Below are 13,969 nucleotides of genomic sequence, written 5' to 3'. Positions count from 1 at the left end.
TCCTCGGTCCACTTGGACACTCGGCAAATCGTGTTTGCATGACTTTCCTCAAATTTACATCAACCCGTGTGAGTGTGCGTGTGTGTCAATGGCTGTGTGTGTGTTGTACGTTTCACATGGCAATGCGACTATGCATAGGAAGCCATGCGCCTCCATCGCACGCCTGAAGCACGCAAGACGTTTGTTTCTCATCTGTGTATAAGCGGCAGCAGCAGCCACATTCATCGTATCTGCGTTTCTGCGTTCTTGATGATGCCTGCAAGAGCGACCGCCGGTGTAAATTAATCCACCAGTCAGCAACATCGCTGGGTGCGCCCTCCAGTCTCTAATGATCTGCAGCTCCCAACGGCGTACGCTTTGGTTTGGCGTGTGCAGCGGCTATTGTGGCGGAATAGGGCTGTAGTGTTTTCTTTCTCCAGCGCGGCTATGAAGCGACCCATCGGCCATTTAAGAGCGTAAATTACACTTTACATTGTGTTGTATGCATTGTTATTCTTATCTATCTTCATGCAAATTCTTGACAGGCTGTATGTAGTTCGACTCTTGTAGGATATCAGTGCGAATTATAAAGTATTTTAAAGTCTTCTTCGGCGATAAAGCTTATACTATCAATCTTTTTTTTTCTTTTTAAGCTCCAAAGGAGAAGATAATATAATTGTTTCAATCTCAAACAAAAAAAAAACATGATAATAGAAACTGTAAAGCACTCTTTTCAACAGTTTTGCTCCCCACTTTACTGATACCACCTCAGTAATTGAAACTTTTTTAATTGTTTGTATAGCGAGAACGTGCTGCTAGCTAAAAAAAAAAGGTTAGAACAAAACGAAATCCCCCCGAAGGTCAGTTGCAATTCCCCTCTCCAGTCACTCGGCCGGTGAAACGAAGTCGACAAAAAAGTGTATAAAAAATGAGAAAATTAAATGAAGCTCACTTACACGCTCACCAGGGTCAGCCTTTTTTTTTGTTAAGTAGATTACATAGGACAGTGGTTGTTACCTTTACCCTTCCGGGGCACACAGGACTCACAGCGCTGTGGAGCGATTTTGCACAAAAGTTTCCTTTTTATTTGAATTCTTTCTTTGCCGTTTTCCGTACCTCACCGGAACACCGCTCACGCTGCCCCGATTTTGCCCACTGGCCGTTTGATCGTATTTTCTCTCTTTGCTCTGATCTTTCATCTCTGTGGTGGAACAAAGTTTTGCTTTCGAACCGTAATGCTGTGACTGTACTGTGATTTAAGATACCGCCCAGGAGAGCACTCGGATGTGTGGCATTTTCTAAACGGCTTCTTGCGCTGGTGAATGGTGCCTTAACATTAAGAATTGGCTCGCCAACGTACGGCATACGGGAGAGCGCTGTTTCGGTATGAAATTCATGACCTACATTTTTTCCAACAGCGCCGCGTACCATTCTTTCGAGACTGCGTAGGATCCTGGATACAAGCGCCCAACGCCCTTGCACGTCTGAAATGAAGCAAAAAAGGGGAAAAAGAAATAGCCCGCCGAGTGGATGGTATGGGGATCCGCGTTTCATAATGCAGTTTCTTTGTGTTGCATGAATAGTGTTTAGCAAAAGACTGACACTTTTATGCGCTTTATGTAAGGGAATAATTAATGCTATTGTTAACCATTTACGGATTGACGATAGGAAGAAAATTACAACTACTTTAAATCTCTTCACTTGACGGTATGTTTTTTTATTATTGATTAAATATGGAATAACGTAAAATGGAAAATGTGGAAATGCTACACAACTACACTTCGTACTTTGCTGAATGCAGCTATCAGCGCTGTGATTTGAGGTTTCTCCACACACCCATCCGCTAATCGTTCCTCGATCGATGCCAGATTGATCAGCAGCTGGGAGGAAACACGAGGTGGTATTTCCAACCGATTGACGACCAAATGAATTTCCGTCAGAATGTCCTCCAACGCTAAACCTTTCTGCGTTTTTAGCTGCTGGATTTCTGCAACACAGAGCAGCATGAAGAATGAGAACAAGTTATTCCAAAAGCTAAAAAAACTAAAAAAAGCTAAAAAAAGAAATAATAGGCACACATACTCTCATAGCACGCCTTGAACGACTCCTCGTTTAGCAGCCAGAATATTATATTATTGATGTCTTCCTTCAGCGGATGCCCGACGCAATTGTACACGTTCACCTCCGTCACTTTTTTGTACGCCATCCAAGTGCTTTGCAGAACGTTCAGCACTTTTCTCATATCGCCCCCAGCCAGTGTCATGAGCGCCTTTTTACCGTCGTCCGTCACATCGATTCTGCAAGACAAAAGGACAACGTTTTAAACTGCACCTACTCGCGACAGCAAAAACGAAGGCTCGTCGTTCGTTAGAGCGTTAGTGCGCACATACCCTTCTGCCTCGATGACGTGCTCCAGGCGGGGCAAAATCTGATCCGGCGACAGCGGTGCGAAACGGAACCGCGTGCAGCGCGACTGGATGGCCGGAATGATTTTGCTGAGATAGTTGCAAATGATGCAGAAGCGCACATTTTCCGTGTACTTTTCGATGATGCGCCTCAGTGCGTTTTGCGCATCATTCGTCATCGCGTCCGCCTCATCGAGGATAATCAGCTTGTATCCGCCCTTGAAGATTGTTCTCGTGGATGCAAAATCTAAAATCTGTCCCCGAACGATGTTGATGCCCCGGTCGTCCGATGCGTTCAGCTCGAGCACCATCGAGCCGAACGACTGCGGTTTGTACAGCTGCCGGGCACAGGCCAGAATTGTGCTAGTTTTGCCCGTGCCGGGAGGTCCGTAAAACAGCAAGTGTGGCAATTGTTCTTCCTTGATGAATTTGTTGACTGTTGAACGATAAGCAGAAAATGAACACACAACCAAACCCACGAGCCAGGCTAGCAACACCGGGGTGCACAACGCGTTCGTTTCAAGGACGGGCATGTAGCCACCGGGTGCCCATACTTACTCGTGCCAATGATTTCCTCGTGCGAAATAAGGTCGTTCAGTTTGGCCGGACGATACTTTTCCACCCACGGAAGGTTTGACTTTACGTTCGCATCCATTCTAACGAAACTGTACACGAATAATACCGGATTTAAGTCGATTTGTTGTGGAAACCGCTACCGCAATGGATGGATTACATGCACGCAATAACAAGCAACCGTCTGACAGAATGTGTTTGTTTTGGCGCGCTGCCCAGCTTTGACAGTTTGAGAGGTAGCGTTTATACCGCTAGTTTGAGAGGTGAGCAAAAGTTAACCCTTGTGGCATGGCAAAGCACGTGGCGAGAATGTAAGGTTTGCACATTTCATGGAAAATTGAATAATGAAACGAATTTTTGATGTTCTTTTGATCTATTTTTTTTTAGTTTTTTCGTTTTTTATTTCTTTCTTTGTGTAAAGATGGTAATACGGCTTTATTTATTTACATTTTTCGTCAGTAAATATATATTTAAAAAACCGTTCCAATCCAATTCGAGATTATAAGAAAAAGTATTTCTTCATTTTATAAGAAATACTTTTAACAACCGTTATCTCTCTTTTTATTGGTTTAAATATCATTTTGTATTTATTTTTTATTAAAAAATGTTTTGGAATCCTAATGTGTGTGCGTAATGTTGTTCATACCGTATTATAATGCAGTGCACTTTTTTCAATTCCTTTCACGATTGAAAGCCCTACAATGAAATCAATCGTTAATTAAATGACAATAATGAAATATTCAGCATCAATACCTTCCGGAATTGCCTTTAAACCGATGATTAAATGCAATGGAAGTAACGATCCACTTGAACACAACCCTCACATACGCCATTTGTTCACGGCTGGGGTGTGCGGTTCGGGATGATCGACGCGTTTGCTAAAACTATTGGACCGTCTTTCCCAGCCCTCTCCTCTGCATTTCATTTAATATTCTGAGCGGATAGAATGGAAGCTGCTTTACGGCTCCCAATACTTGCTCGCGCATTCGGGAGTCAGCCAATAAATTCTCGAATTACGACGAGGTGGTAGTACTCTTCCAATTCGATGCTTGTTCACCAGTGCCAGGCAGGAATTCGTTCGCTTCTTTCGTTTTTTGTGCTATCGGTAAAGAAGCTTCCCAATGGTTGGAATAAATTGCACCAAGTACGGAAGCACCCTTTTACAGTGAGATCGTTTAATCGAATATTCATTCACCCGTACCGACTCGCTGGTAGTCGGAATGCCGAAACGTGAACCGTATTTCTTAGCAGTTCGGGAGACTGCAATAAAGCTCCGCAGCAGCACACTGTCGCTGTAATTTAATGTGCTGCCTTGTCGCTTCCCATCCAACGTCACGATTATCCCGGTGACATTATTAAACGGTGCTTTTTCCATCGGCCAGAAGCTCGAAAGTAGATAAGAAGGTTGTGTACTTTTCACGGTACCACAGCATCCATATCATACGCTGTCTTCTCTTGAGGTGTCACATATCGAGACCCGACACATTCCAGGCAGCTTTCCGCTTCCCCGATCCAGCTTCCGTGCTGTGAACCGCTCAATCGGTTTTGAATTACCAAGAGTCTTAGCTAAACAATTTTCGTAAGTGGTCCAGCGGCGGAATACGACCGCGGGAGCGGCAGACTATCGCCTTTGGTGCCGAAGATGGTGGTGATGATGATGACTGTGCTGCGACTGTAGTCATCGTTTCGTTTTCTCGATTAAAGCTCTTTTGCCAACGGGCCTAGAGCCGCTGTGTTCTCAGCAAACAGGATGTTGTTTTTAGGTTCGTTTAGTTTTGCACTGTTTACGTAAGATACTTTTTAAGCTAAGCTAAAGTCAGCTCTTCACCGTTTCCATCGTGGGGAGCATCGTGGGGACGAGTCGGTCGCTGCTCGGCTGGGACGTCGCGCTAATCGATAAACGAATGTGATGCTGACGATGCAGAAGTCGTTTATGTGAGGTTTGCCCGAGTATGGCTTGCCCGTTTCAGTGCGGCACTAGCTGATGATTATCGAAATCCACCAAAACGGCTGCTCTTAAGCCAATGCGGAAACCGTAAAGAGAAGGCAACTCTTGATAAAGTGTACATACTCGTCGCGATGACTTCAAGCGGATGGAAATGATTCAATCAACAAACCGACTGAGTGGGTGTGGGTTTATCCATCAAGAGGGTAGGGGCAGGGTAGACGAAGGAATTTATGTTGAAAGTAATTTCGACATTGCATCACATGCTGCAATATTATAAAGAAATGAATAGAATCGGATACTTCTGATCTGGCTCTGCGTGTTCTTGGGATCAATAATGTTTCAATATTTACGTATTTTGCAACACGCTTACGGATTGAATAATTTGTTCAAGATGTATCAGAACGTATAAGTTCTCTTGTATTTATTTTCGTTTTTTTTGCAATCATTAGAATTAATTGGACGCTTCAAACATCGATCAAATTCTCGATCGTTCGACGCTAGATCGAACGATAAGTGATACTATTAAAAGAAAAAAAATCGAATGAGTACAAAAAAGAGGCTACAAGTGTTTTGACTTCGTTGGATTGAAGCTTACTTAAAAAAAAAAGAACTTAGCATTAAGAGAAACACCAATTTCAAGAGGAGAGATCAAGTGGTTTTGTACACTTGACCGTTCAAGAGCAATGCCTCTCGAAGAAGGTTAAGCACAACTCATACCCAATTTGTAATCTGATTGACCCACTGGCAATTAGCTGGTTTGCAACAAGCTTCTTGACGCTTTATGAGTGCAGCTTATCTGTACCAATTTGATTGATCGTGACGGTAGCGGGCCAGCAGAAAAACGGACACCAATAGAGCTAAATGTTACGCTAAACTGGCAATTGTTCCTTTCAACGACCGACCGATCATATGGCCAAGCGAAACGAGCGACTTTTAGTTGGTGTTGATCGTTTTGCAATTTCAGATGCACAAAAGCACACGATCGCCGGGCAGGCTTGGGGTAGGCTTAGAACGAGGGCGCACGCTTCTCGCTCGTTATCTTACGGCTAGAATCTCGCGGTCTCGGTATGTCCGGTTCGTCATGGGCCGCTTCGAAATCGGAACTTGAGTAACAATTACCGGGCGGGAGATCGATTACAACATCGCCGTTGGACACGCGAAACATTATTATTGTACAGCCCATCGCTTCATGTCGGACCGTTTTAAGACGGACTTGCTGCGCTTGATAAGCATCAGAACACGGAGGAGGAGAATTACCGTTCACAGCGTCGAACTAGCTGATGAACGTTCGATAAATGACAAAATGTCGGTTATATGGACACGGTTTCGATCGGTTTGCAATACACATCACACTAACATCGGTTGCAAATAACGCGTGGCCCAACTGCATGCACAGATGTGTGAAATCGATCGGTCAGGAAATACAATGCATTTAATTGTACGTTAGTGAGAGGATGGTGGAACATTTGCATCATGCAGCGGGATGGGATGGTGGGCAGGACCAGAGTCATGAAGCATCAATTATCATTTCGTAATCACTGCTATCGTGGTGTAATGATACTTTTGTGACGGATTATTAGTCTCTCCCGTACTGCAATACACGGCCTCTCCTCGGCCACTAATGTTTTATTTGTTTTATATTTGCAACCGTTTTTTCAGCGTCCGAGCTTTACTTTGAATTGAATTTGTTTTAATAAATTTTAAAATGTAACGATAACGGGACATTAAACGACACAACTACATTTAGCACCAATTACGATGTATTAAGTTAAGACATCAGTCCCTAATTCAATGGCCATGAAAAGACAGCAAACTGACGCCTTGGAATGCACAGTTTTAATGAAAAAACTCCAGATGTGCGACACAAAAAAAAGACAATAAACCCTTCTGTTATGTATGTGCCGCTGTTAACACAGTGACCTTTGCCACGCAGGACGGAAATGGTAAAATGGTGAAGAAATTTTTGGATTGTGACGAAAAATTAAAATAATTGGTTGACCCTCACGTGGAAACAACTGACTGCCGTTGCAAGTGATTGGTTTAATTAATTGCATTTTTGTCCGAAGGGAAAATGGGAACAGCGAGGCAAACTTGTGCTTTGTGCAAGCCATTTTGCCACTCGAGCTCTGTGTTATTTCTTCATCACGATTGTACTACATTCGTTTGGATTTTAAATGTTAAGTTCGTCGTTTACAGCATAATTTAATTTAATTGTTCGATCATTTCATCTCTCCATTCCCAACAGTGCATGACGGCCTACATCGAGTTTGAAATTTCCGAAGGTGCGTACGAGGTGTCCTGTCCGGATGCGATGTGTCCCGCGCAGGGTATCATAACGATCGCGGAAATAACGGCGCTAGCGTCATCTTCCCTGGTGGAGAAGCACCACCGTTATCGACTGAATAGAGGTGAGTTGGTAAAAAATACACGTAAGCCTTTTATATATTACTTTTCAACTCAGACATGAAATTTATTATTTTTTTAAATCAAGTTTTAATGAAATCTAAGTCTTTATTTCTTGATTACAAGAAATATCGTATGATAGATTTAAAAGAACTGCAATAGAAAACAAATAGGAAAATTTAATTAAATTTAGATAAAAGAGGTCTAGAGGTTTAGCTGCTAAAATTAATCCCTATTATCGATATTCGTATGCATTGGTGATCGGGATTTGGTGTAACATTTTTGATTCTATTTTTGTTTTCTGATCGTTCATTGTGGTTTTTTATAGCTTTTAGCACGAAAATGATTATCAACCCAGTTCACGAGTAATTTAAACACCAGGAAAGTTTATTTTTAACTTGAATTTGATTTAAAAAAATTATAAAAAAATAAGAGAAAACAAACTGAAGCGATTGTAAATTTTGAAAAATACAGTAGAACCCCTCATAACTAGTTTAATTAGTCCCAGTGACTCACTCGTGAGAAAAAGGAAAAAATCGTTATGCGGAAGGTTTTTTTTTCGTATGATTCGTTTGTATGAAAAGTGAAATATTTGGTTCCAGTACCAGAAATATGCTGATAGAAATGAAATATACGATCATTGTTATCATTATAAGTATCGGGAAGATATTTGTAGTTCACTATCGTTGTCGTGTTTAGAAGCCTCATGTTTAGAACGATCTATTTTGGTTTGTGTCCAAGATAGTTTTGTTGCTCGGTAGATATACATTTCCTGCTAGACTTTTTTTTCAGAAATAAGCCAGTTTCACTATTATTGTAAAATTTGTGTAGGTAATATTTCGGCGCAAATATTTGATTAAATACTGCGATTAATTCATTGACATCAAATCTACAACAAGACCTTGCAGAATACGTATGTAGTCATGTGGAAGTTATCCAAGTGACACCAGTTATCAGGAGAAACTCTCGCCTTCTTGAGCAAATAGTTAAACAAAAACGCACTAGCAACACTCATTAACATATAGGGAAAGCGGGGCAAAATGGACCTGTCCAAGTGCCATAAATCCACTAAACGTCCACTATACGGGTTCTAGACGGTTTAAGCTCTCAAACTAAAAGGAATCTAAAAAGACTTCGTTTAGCAGACGATAAATGACTGAGCAATCTGCACTGTTGTTGCTGGGAAGGTATATATGCAGTTCAATGAGATTCGTTGTAGTATATATATTTAATGTATGTGCAAGCATGCATTTTGTGCAGATTGAATGCATCTTTCAACTTTATAAATTTTAAAAATTATCACAAAAGAGTTGTTCTGTCCAAGAACAAATTAACAATGAATCAGAATTTTCCATTTTCCCTTCTGCTAAACAAACAACAATTTCCAACAATTTAAACCAATTTAACCAGAATCGCTATGCCTGCTACCCTTCACCACCATTATTAGTCTGAATCAACTTAAATCTGTTTAAAGCGACATCGAACGGCGACACGAGATGCATTTGTCACCAGTTTCACGTCTGCACGCCAAACGCTCCCATCTTTCTCACTCGACGGCTGTAAACCGCGAAAGTACAAAATGCAGTTATTACAACCGGTTAGGATTCGTGGCGAGAAAGTTCTTCTTGCGATGAGCGAAAATTCCAAATCAAGCTTCTTCTCCCAGCCCGCCCGGGTGGTTAGCGTGAAAGTGTTGAGGTGTCTTATGTGGAAACGTATTCAGCATTGAATGTGAGCACAACGGCGTGGAATGAATGAAATAGTTTGAGCAGTTTAAGTGTCCATTAAATTTGGTTCTTTTGATAAAGTCAGTGTTAAATAATATCTGACGAACGGATTACAATCACGTTTAAGTAAATGACACTGTATTCTTGCGATTGAATCGATCAAGAGTTTGATTTAGGTATTGCTTCCCACATTCAAACTGAGCTAAATGAAACGCATGGCATTGACGTTGTGTATTAAGAAACACAAACAAACGATCATGCCACCCTTCCATGATAAGTGCATGGAAAAGCATCGCCCTATCGATGAATTATTTCATCCAGAAATGATAAATCAATCTGCGGCAAACGGCCCGACGTCCGTTCACATTCGTGCAGCCGGACATGTCCACCAACGCGTTCAGGCTATGGTCTCACTAATCGCGTACGACAATGACGAGCAGTTTGCACGGTAGTAGCAGCATCAGCAAAGCACCAGCACCAGCAAATGGGATGAATAATTTATACAAATCAGCAGCAAATGTACAACCGTCCCCCCAGCAGGAGCTTTGATTTATGAAGGTTCATCAATTCGCTCTCGCATAAACGGCGTACGAGGCATTCCCACCGGAAGCTTCAACGTTTCCCGAAAAGGGATTAGCATGTTAAGCTTCGCTTTCCGGTCCGCTGCTACTGTGAGGTTTATTAGCTGCCGGCGTGTTACATTTATTTGGGGACGCACACAAAAAAAGCTTTTCTTTTCTGTACGACATACTAAAGCGTTTGTACTCCTTCTCTTTCACAGAGGTAGAACTGGACCGGTTCCGAACCTGGTGCCCGAAAGCGGGCTGCGAAACGATCTGTCTCGTTGGGCCGAGGGAGCAGCAGGCAGGCGACCAGGCCGGAGCAAACCAAACAGGCTCCTCGATCTGCTCCGACCGTATCGTGCCACTGTCGCCATCGTCCTCCAGCATGCCGTCGCCGTGCGCCGTGCACTGTCCCACGTGTCGGGAGGACTTCTGTTCCGGTTGTAAGAAGGCGGTAAGTTTGGGTTTTCACCTTTCACAATTTGAACGAACTATTTAAAATTGAACACGGAGAAAATTCCATACCCCAACTACACTAAATAAGAAAATTGCCCCATTTTGTAATGCGTTGCAATGAGTTGTTTTAAAATTGACGGATGATTTCCAGCCCTTACCGCTTTACGCTTAATTACTCCTGACACTCAGTCATATTCTGACGCGTATGAAATCGCACTTATTAGATAGTTCTGTGTTGGACTTGTTAGACTATTCCCAGAAACATTTAGTAACCAGTTGATCACATATAATCGTGACAAAACTATTCACTCGATAGCGTTGTCTGAGGACTATCAGTCCAGGGTGTGGTGATAAGTGATGGGTAAAGTTGGCAAAAATCTGACTCCAATAATTTCGGAACCGACTCTGGAAGGTAGTGGGTAGAGGTATCCCACCGACACTAACATCCCGAATTAGTGTTGGGTAATTCAGATTCAGATTCATGAATCTGAATGAATCTTTGGAATGATTCAATTAATCTGAATCCCGATAGGAAAGATTCATGAATCTCAAAGATTCTCAAAAGAATCTGAGAAGATTTATGAATCTCAAAAGTTTTTTATATCTAGAAAGATTTTCGAATCTCTAGGGATTCATTAAACTGTAAGGATTCATAAATTTCTAAAATTTATAAAGCTTAAACTTTTTATGATTCTTCTTTTTCTTGTGTAACCTACGTGGTCATGCCATCCAATTCAGGCTTATGAGTCTTGTTGGAAAGTACCACGCAGTTGAACCGACAACGGGCAAGTTGTATGTGGGATTGGGCAAATTCAATATTTTGGGGATCATACATCTCTAAATATTCATGAATCCCAAGTGATATATGAATTAAGATTCATAAATCCCTTAAAATCATAAATATTTTGAGAATCATGATTTTTGAAGATTCATGAATCTTTGAAGATTTGTGTATCTTTACAGAATCATGAATCTTTGTGTGAATCATGAAGTTGTTGAGCAGTTCCAGGATCTGTTTGAGTTTTGTATAAGCTCAACGAGCTGCATGGGTTTAGGATTAGCTTTATGACTAGTACGGGTTCTGGATGCGTTCCAGGATGGGTATGTGTTTTGGATAAGTTCCTGGTATGAGTATGAGTTCATGATCAGCTCCACGAGTCAGGCGTTGGTATTGGTGAGGAATCTGTTCCAGATGGGCTCCAGAGATTTTATGGATGTAGGATCAGTTGCCAGACTGATATAAGTTCAGGTTTAGTTCCTGGATCGGTGTGGGGTTAAGATCAGTTTGAAGTTTGAGATGAGCTATGGAGCCGTTTCAAGAGCGGATAAGTTCAGGAAAAGTTCGAGGACTTTTGTGGGTTGATGGGTTAATGAGATCAATTGCATGGCTGGCATGGGTTTATCTTTAGATCCAGGATCAGTAAAAGCTTACTAGTCATATCAATAAATGAACAAATACATAAAAACTAACGCTTTCTCTTCGGTGTCTCTCTCTTTCTTTCTTTCATTGTGCAGTGGCATCCAACGATGTCGTGCGAGGAAAATTCGCGCCGCCTCGCGGTGGATGGCCAAACGGACGCGTTGGGCATCCCGTTCGACAATGATCTCATCAAGTGCTGCCCGATGTGCACCGTGCCGATCGAGAAGGACGAGGGCTGCGCGCAGATGATGTGCAAACGGTGCAAGCACGTCTTCTGCTGGTACTGTCTCGCCAGTCTGGACGTAAGTGTTCTGCAGCTTGTCGTTGTGCATCAGCGCCACTAACACCTCTCTCTCTCGCCCCAATCCCATTCCAGGACGACTTCCTGCTCCGCCACTACGATAAGGGCCCGTGCAAGAACAAGCTGGGCCATTCGCGCGCTTCGGTCGTGTGGCACCGGGCCCAGGTGATCGGGATCTTTGCCGGGTTCGGCATACTGTTGCTGGTGGCGTCGCCGCTGCTCCTGCTGGCCGCACCCTGCATAGTGTGCTGCAAGTGTCGCATCTGTAGCGGCGCCGCCAAGCTGGAGGAGACCGAGGTGGACTACGACGATGCAGCGGTCGCCCTGCACAGCAGCACTGGGCCTCAGCGATAAAGGGTCAACGAGTCGGCCATCGACCGAGAGGACATTTTGGAGCACGGTGAAGCTGACACCTGCGGCAGCCACCTTAGGAGTAGAGGGTTCGCGTTCGGTTTCCGTTTTGCGCGCTTCCGAGGGACAGGTGAACCGTGTGGCTTCGATTCGCCTCCTCACAGTAGCTACAGAGCTGAAGGGAACAGACTTCAGGACTTCTTGCTTACGGGTTACACACACAGACATGTAGAAAACCACACTGTACACATACACACCGTGGTGGTGATGTTTTAAACCGCGGGCTCCTAGCAGGCAACCACGTGCGAACGCAGTAGCCTGTTTTTCTTATTCTGTCGCTTCACGTCAGTATTGTGGACTTTCCTTTCCATTGTTTCTTTACATTTGTAAAGTGTTTAGGTGAGGGAAGAAAGGAAAAAAAGTCGTTCGATTAACATCGTACACGGTCCGGTTTTGCCCTAGTTTGTTTGTCTTTGGGTTTAGTTCCACATCTGACTTGATGTGCTTACCGTACGTTCTGCGATACATTACGGCCGTATTTGCGCATAGAGTAGATAGAAAAGATTGGCACAACCCCCGTTCCGTCTGAACAGAGCATTCCAGAACGTGCGAATAGTGAAATTCGGGAATCGAACACGGGTGCTGCTTACGCGTCTACGCGGGGAAACAACTCGCGTATTTCGTTTACTTTGTTAGAAAATTAAACTCCCGCATCATCGCTTCATTGATGGTGTGCATATTTAAAAGAAACATATATATGAAACAAATATATATATACAAACATATATCTATATACAGAGAATACAAAACACACACACATTAACCATACGAACGTGAGCGCAAACAGTGCAAGCCCGCACATACATTAATTAAAGTGAGTAATAAAAGAATTGTGATATTTACACACGTGTGATTGGTTTGCAATTGGCATGCGACGCGTTTCGCCCAATCGCTCTGCGTACTGGGTCATGTCTCCCACGTGCTACAACGACTCCATGCGACTGCCTGCGTGGTATACTGTGTAGTGTATCCTTTCCTCACCCTGCCCTCTTACCACCCCTCCAATCTGAAGCTAGCCTACTTCGTGCATACACATAATCGCTTCGCAACGTTGTACTTATGCTGTGCGTATATAACCGCTGCAAACCTTACTCCTACTCCTGCTTCTGCTCCTCCTCCTCCTCCTCCCCAAACCCATGCCCTTTTACGGTCGTAATTTTTATTCTCTCTGTCTCTGAGTGTGTGTGAGTGTGTGATGATGTACGAGATGGGAGCAAAAGATCGAAGCCGATTTTAGTAAAATAAACTAAGCTAGTTTACTGCAAACAATTGCAAGCTTGCACTCTGCGGTGCACGATCGCGAAATACTAACATAAACACACATACACACAAAATGTGGAAGAAATTAAAACGTAAACAAAAAAAACCCTGTTTGTAGTTAAATTATTCAATTTTACCGATTAGTAAACGTATCGCAAATGTAAGCAAGTGTGCGGTGTTGTACAAAAACAAAACAAAAAAACAGGAACGAGGAATTGTTTGTTTAGTCGTCGTCCTTCCCTCCCATCCCAATATACTTCCACCCATTTCTTCGTACTTATAAGCATAGGGAAGTTTAAAGAAAACGTGCGAATGGGGTTGCATAAGAAACCTTAATTCTTGGTGTGTTTTATGTACGTCTAAATATGTTTGTGTATGTGCGTGTGTGTGTGTGTGTGTGTGTGTGTAAGTTTGTCCAATTTGGCAGAAAGATAAGCTAGAGGCGGTCTCCACAACAACAGCTTTGCAGTTTTCATGCAATTAGACAACATTGTTGTCCAGAATAGTACACATTTTGTTTAAA

The 13,969-nt window shown here is 42.8% G+C and overlaps 2 protein-coding genes across 2 annotated transcripts in view; one reads left to right on the top strand and one right to left on the bottom strand.

The window, feature by feature from the left end:
- The window catches only part of LOC121591750 (mucin-5AC-like), a 21,743-nt gene extending 7,774 nt beyond the window's left edge, over positions 1 to 13,969 (top strand). Inside the window, exons 5-8 of the mRNA XM_041912643.1 lie at positions 7,151 to 7,313; positions 9,817 to 10,052; positions 11,570 to 11,776; positions 11,851 to 13,969. Coding sequence (XP_041768577.1) covers positions 7,151 to 7,313; positions 9,817 to 10,052; positions 11,570 to 11,776; positions 11,851 to 12,129 — 885 coding nt within the window. The 3' untranslated portion in view covers positions 12,130 to 13,969. The remainder of the gene's footprint in view (positions 1 to 7,150; positions 7,314 to 9,816; positions 10,053 to 11,569; positions 11,777 to 11,850) is intronic.
- On the bottom strand, positions 1,666 to 3,136 carry LOC121591752 (replication factor C subunit 5-like). The gene is made up of 4 exons (XM_041912645.1): positions 2,943 to 3,136; positions 2,370 to 2,820; positions 2,062 to 2,276; positions 1,666 to 1,966 (listed from the first exon to the last, which is right to left on the bottom strand). Exons 1-4 carry the CDS (start codon positions 3,037 to 3,039, stop codon positions 1,746 to 1,748), a joined length of 984 nt encoding a protein of 327 aa, XP_041768579.1. The 5' UTR covers positions 3,040 to 3,136; the 3' UTR covers positions 1,666 to 1,745.

Source organism: Anopheles merus, chromosome 2L, assembly GCF_017562075.2.
Source record: "Anopheles merus strain MAF chromosome 2L, AmerM5.1, whole genome shotgun sequence".
Taxonomy (NCBI): Eukaryota; Metazoa; Arthropoda; class Insecta; order Diptera; family Culicidae; genus Anopheles; species Anopheles merus.
The sequence above is the reverse complement of the archived record's forward strand: the minus strand, read 5'-3'. Positions and strand labels throughout refer to the sequence as shown.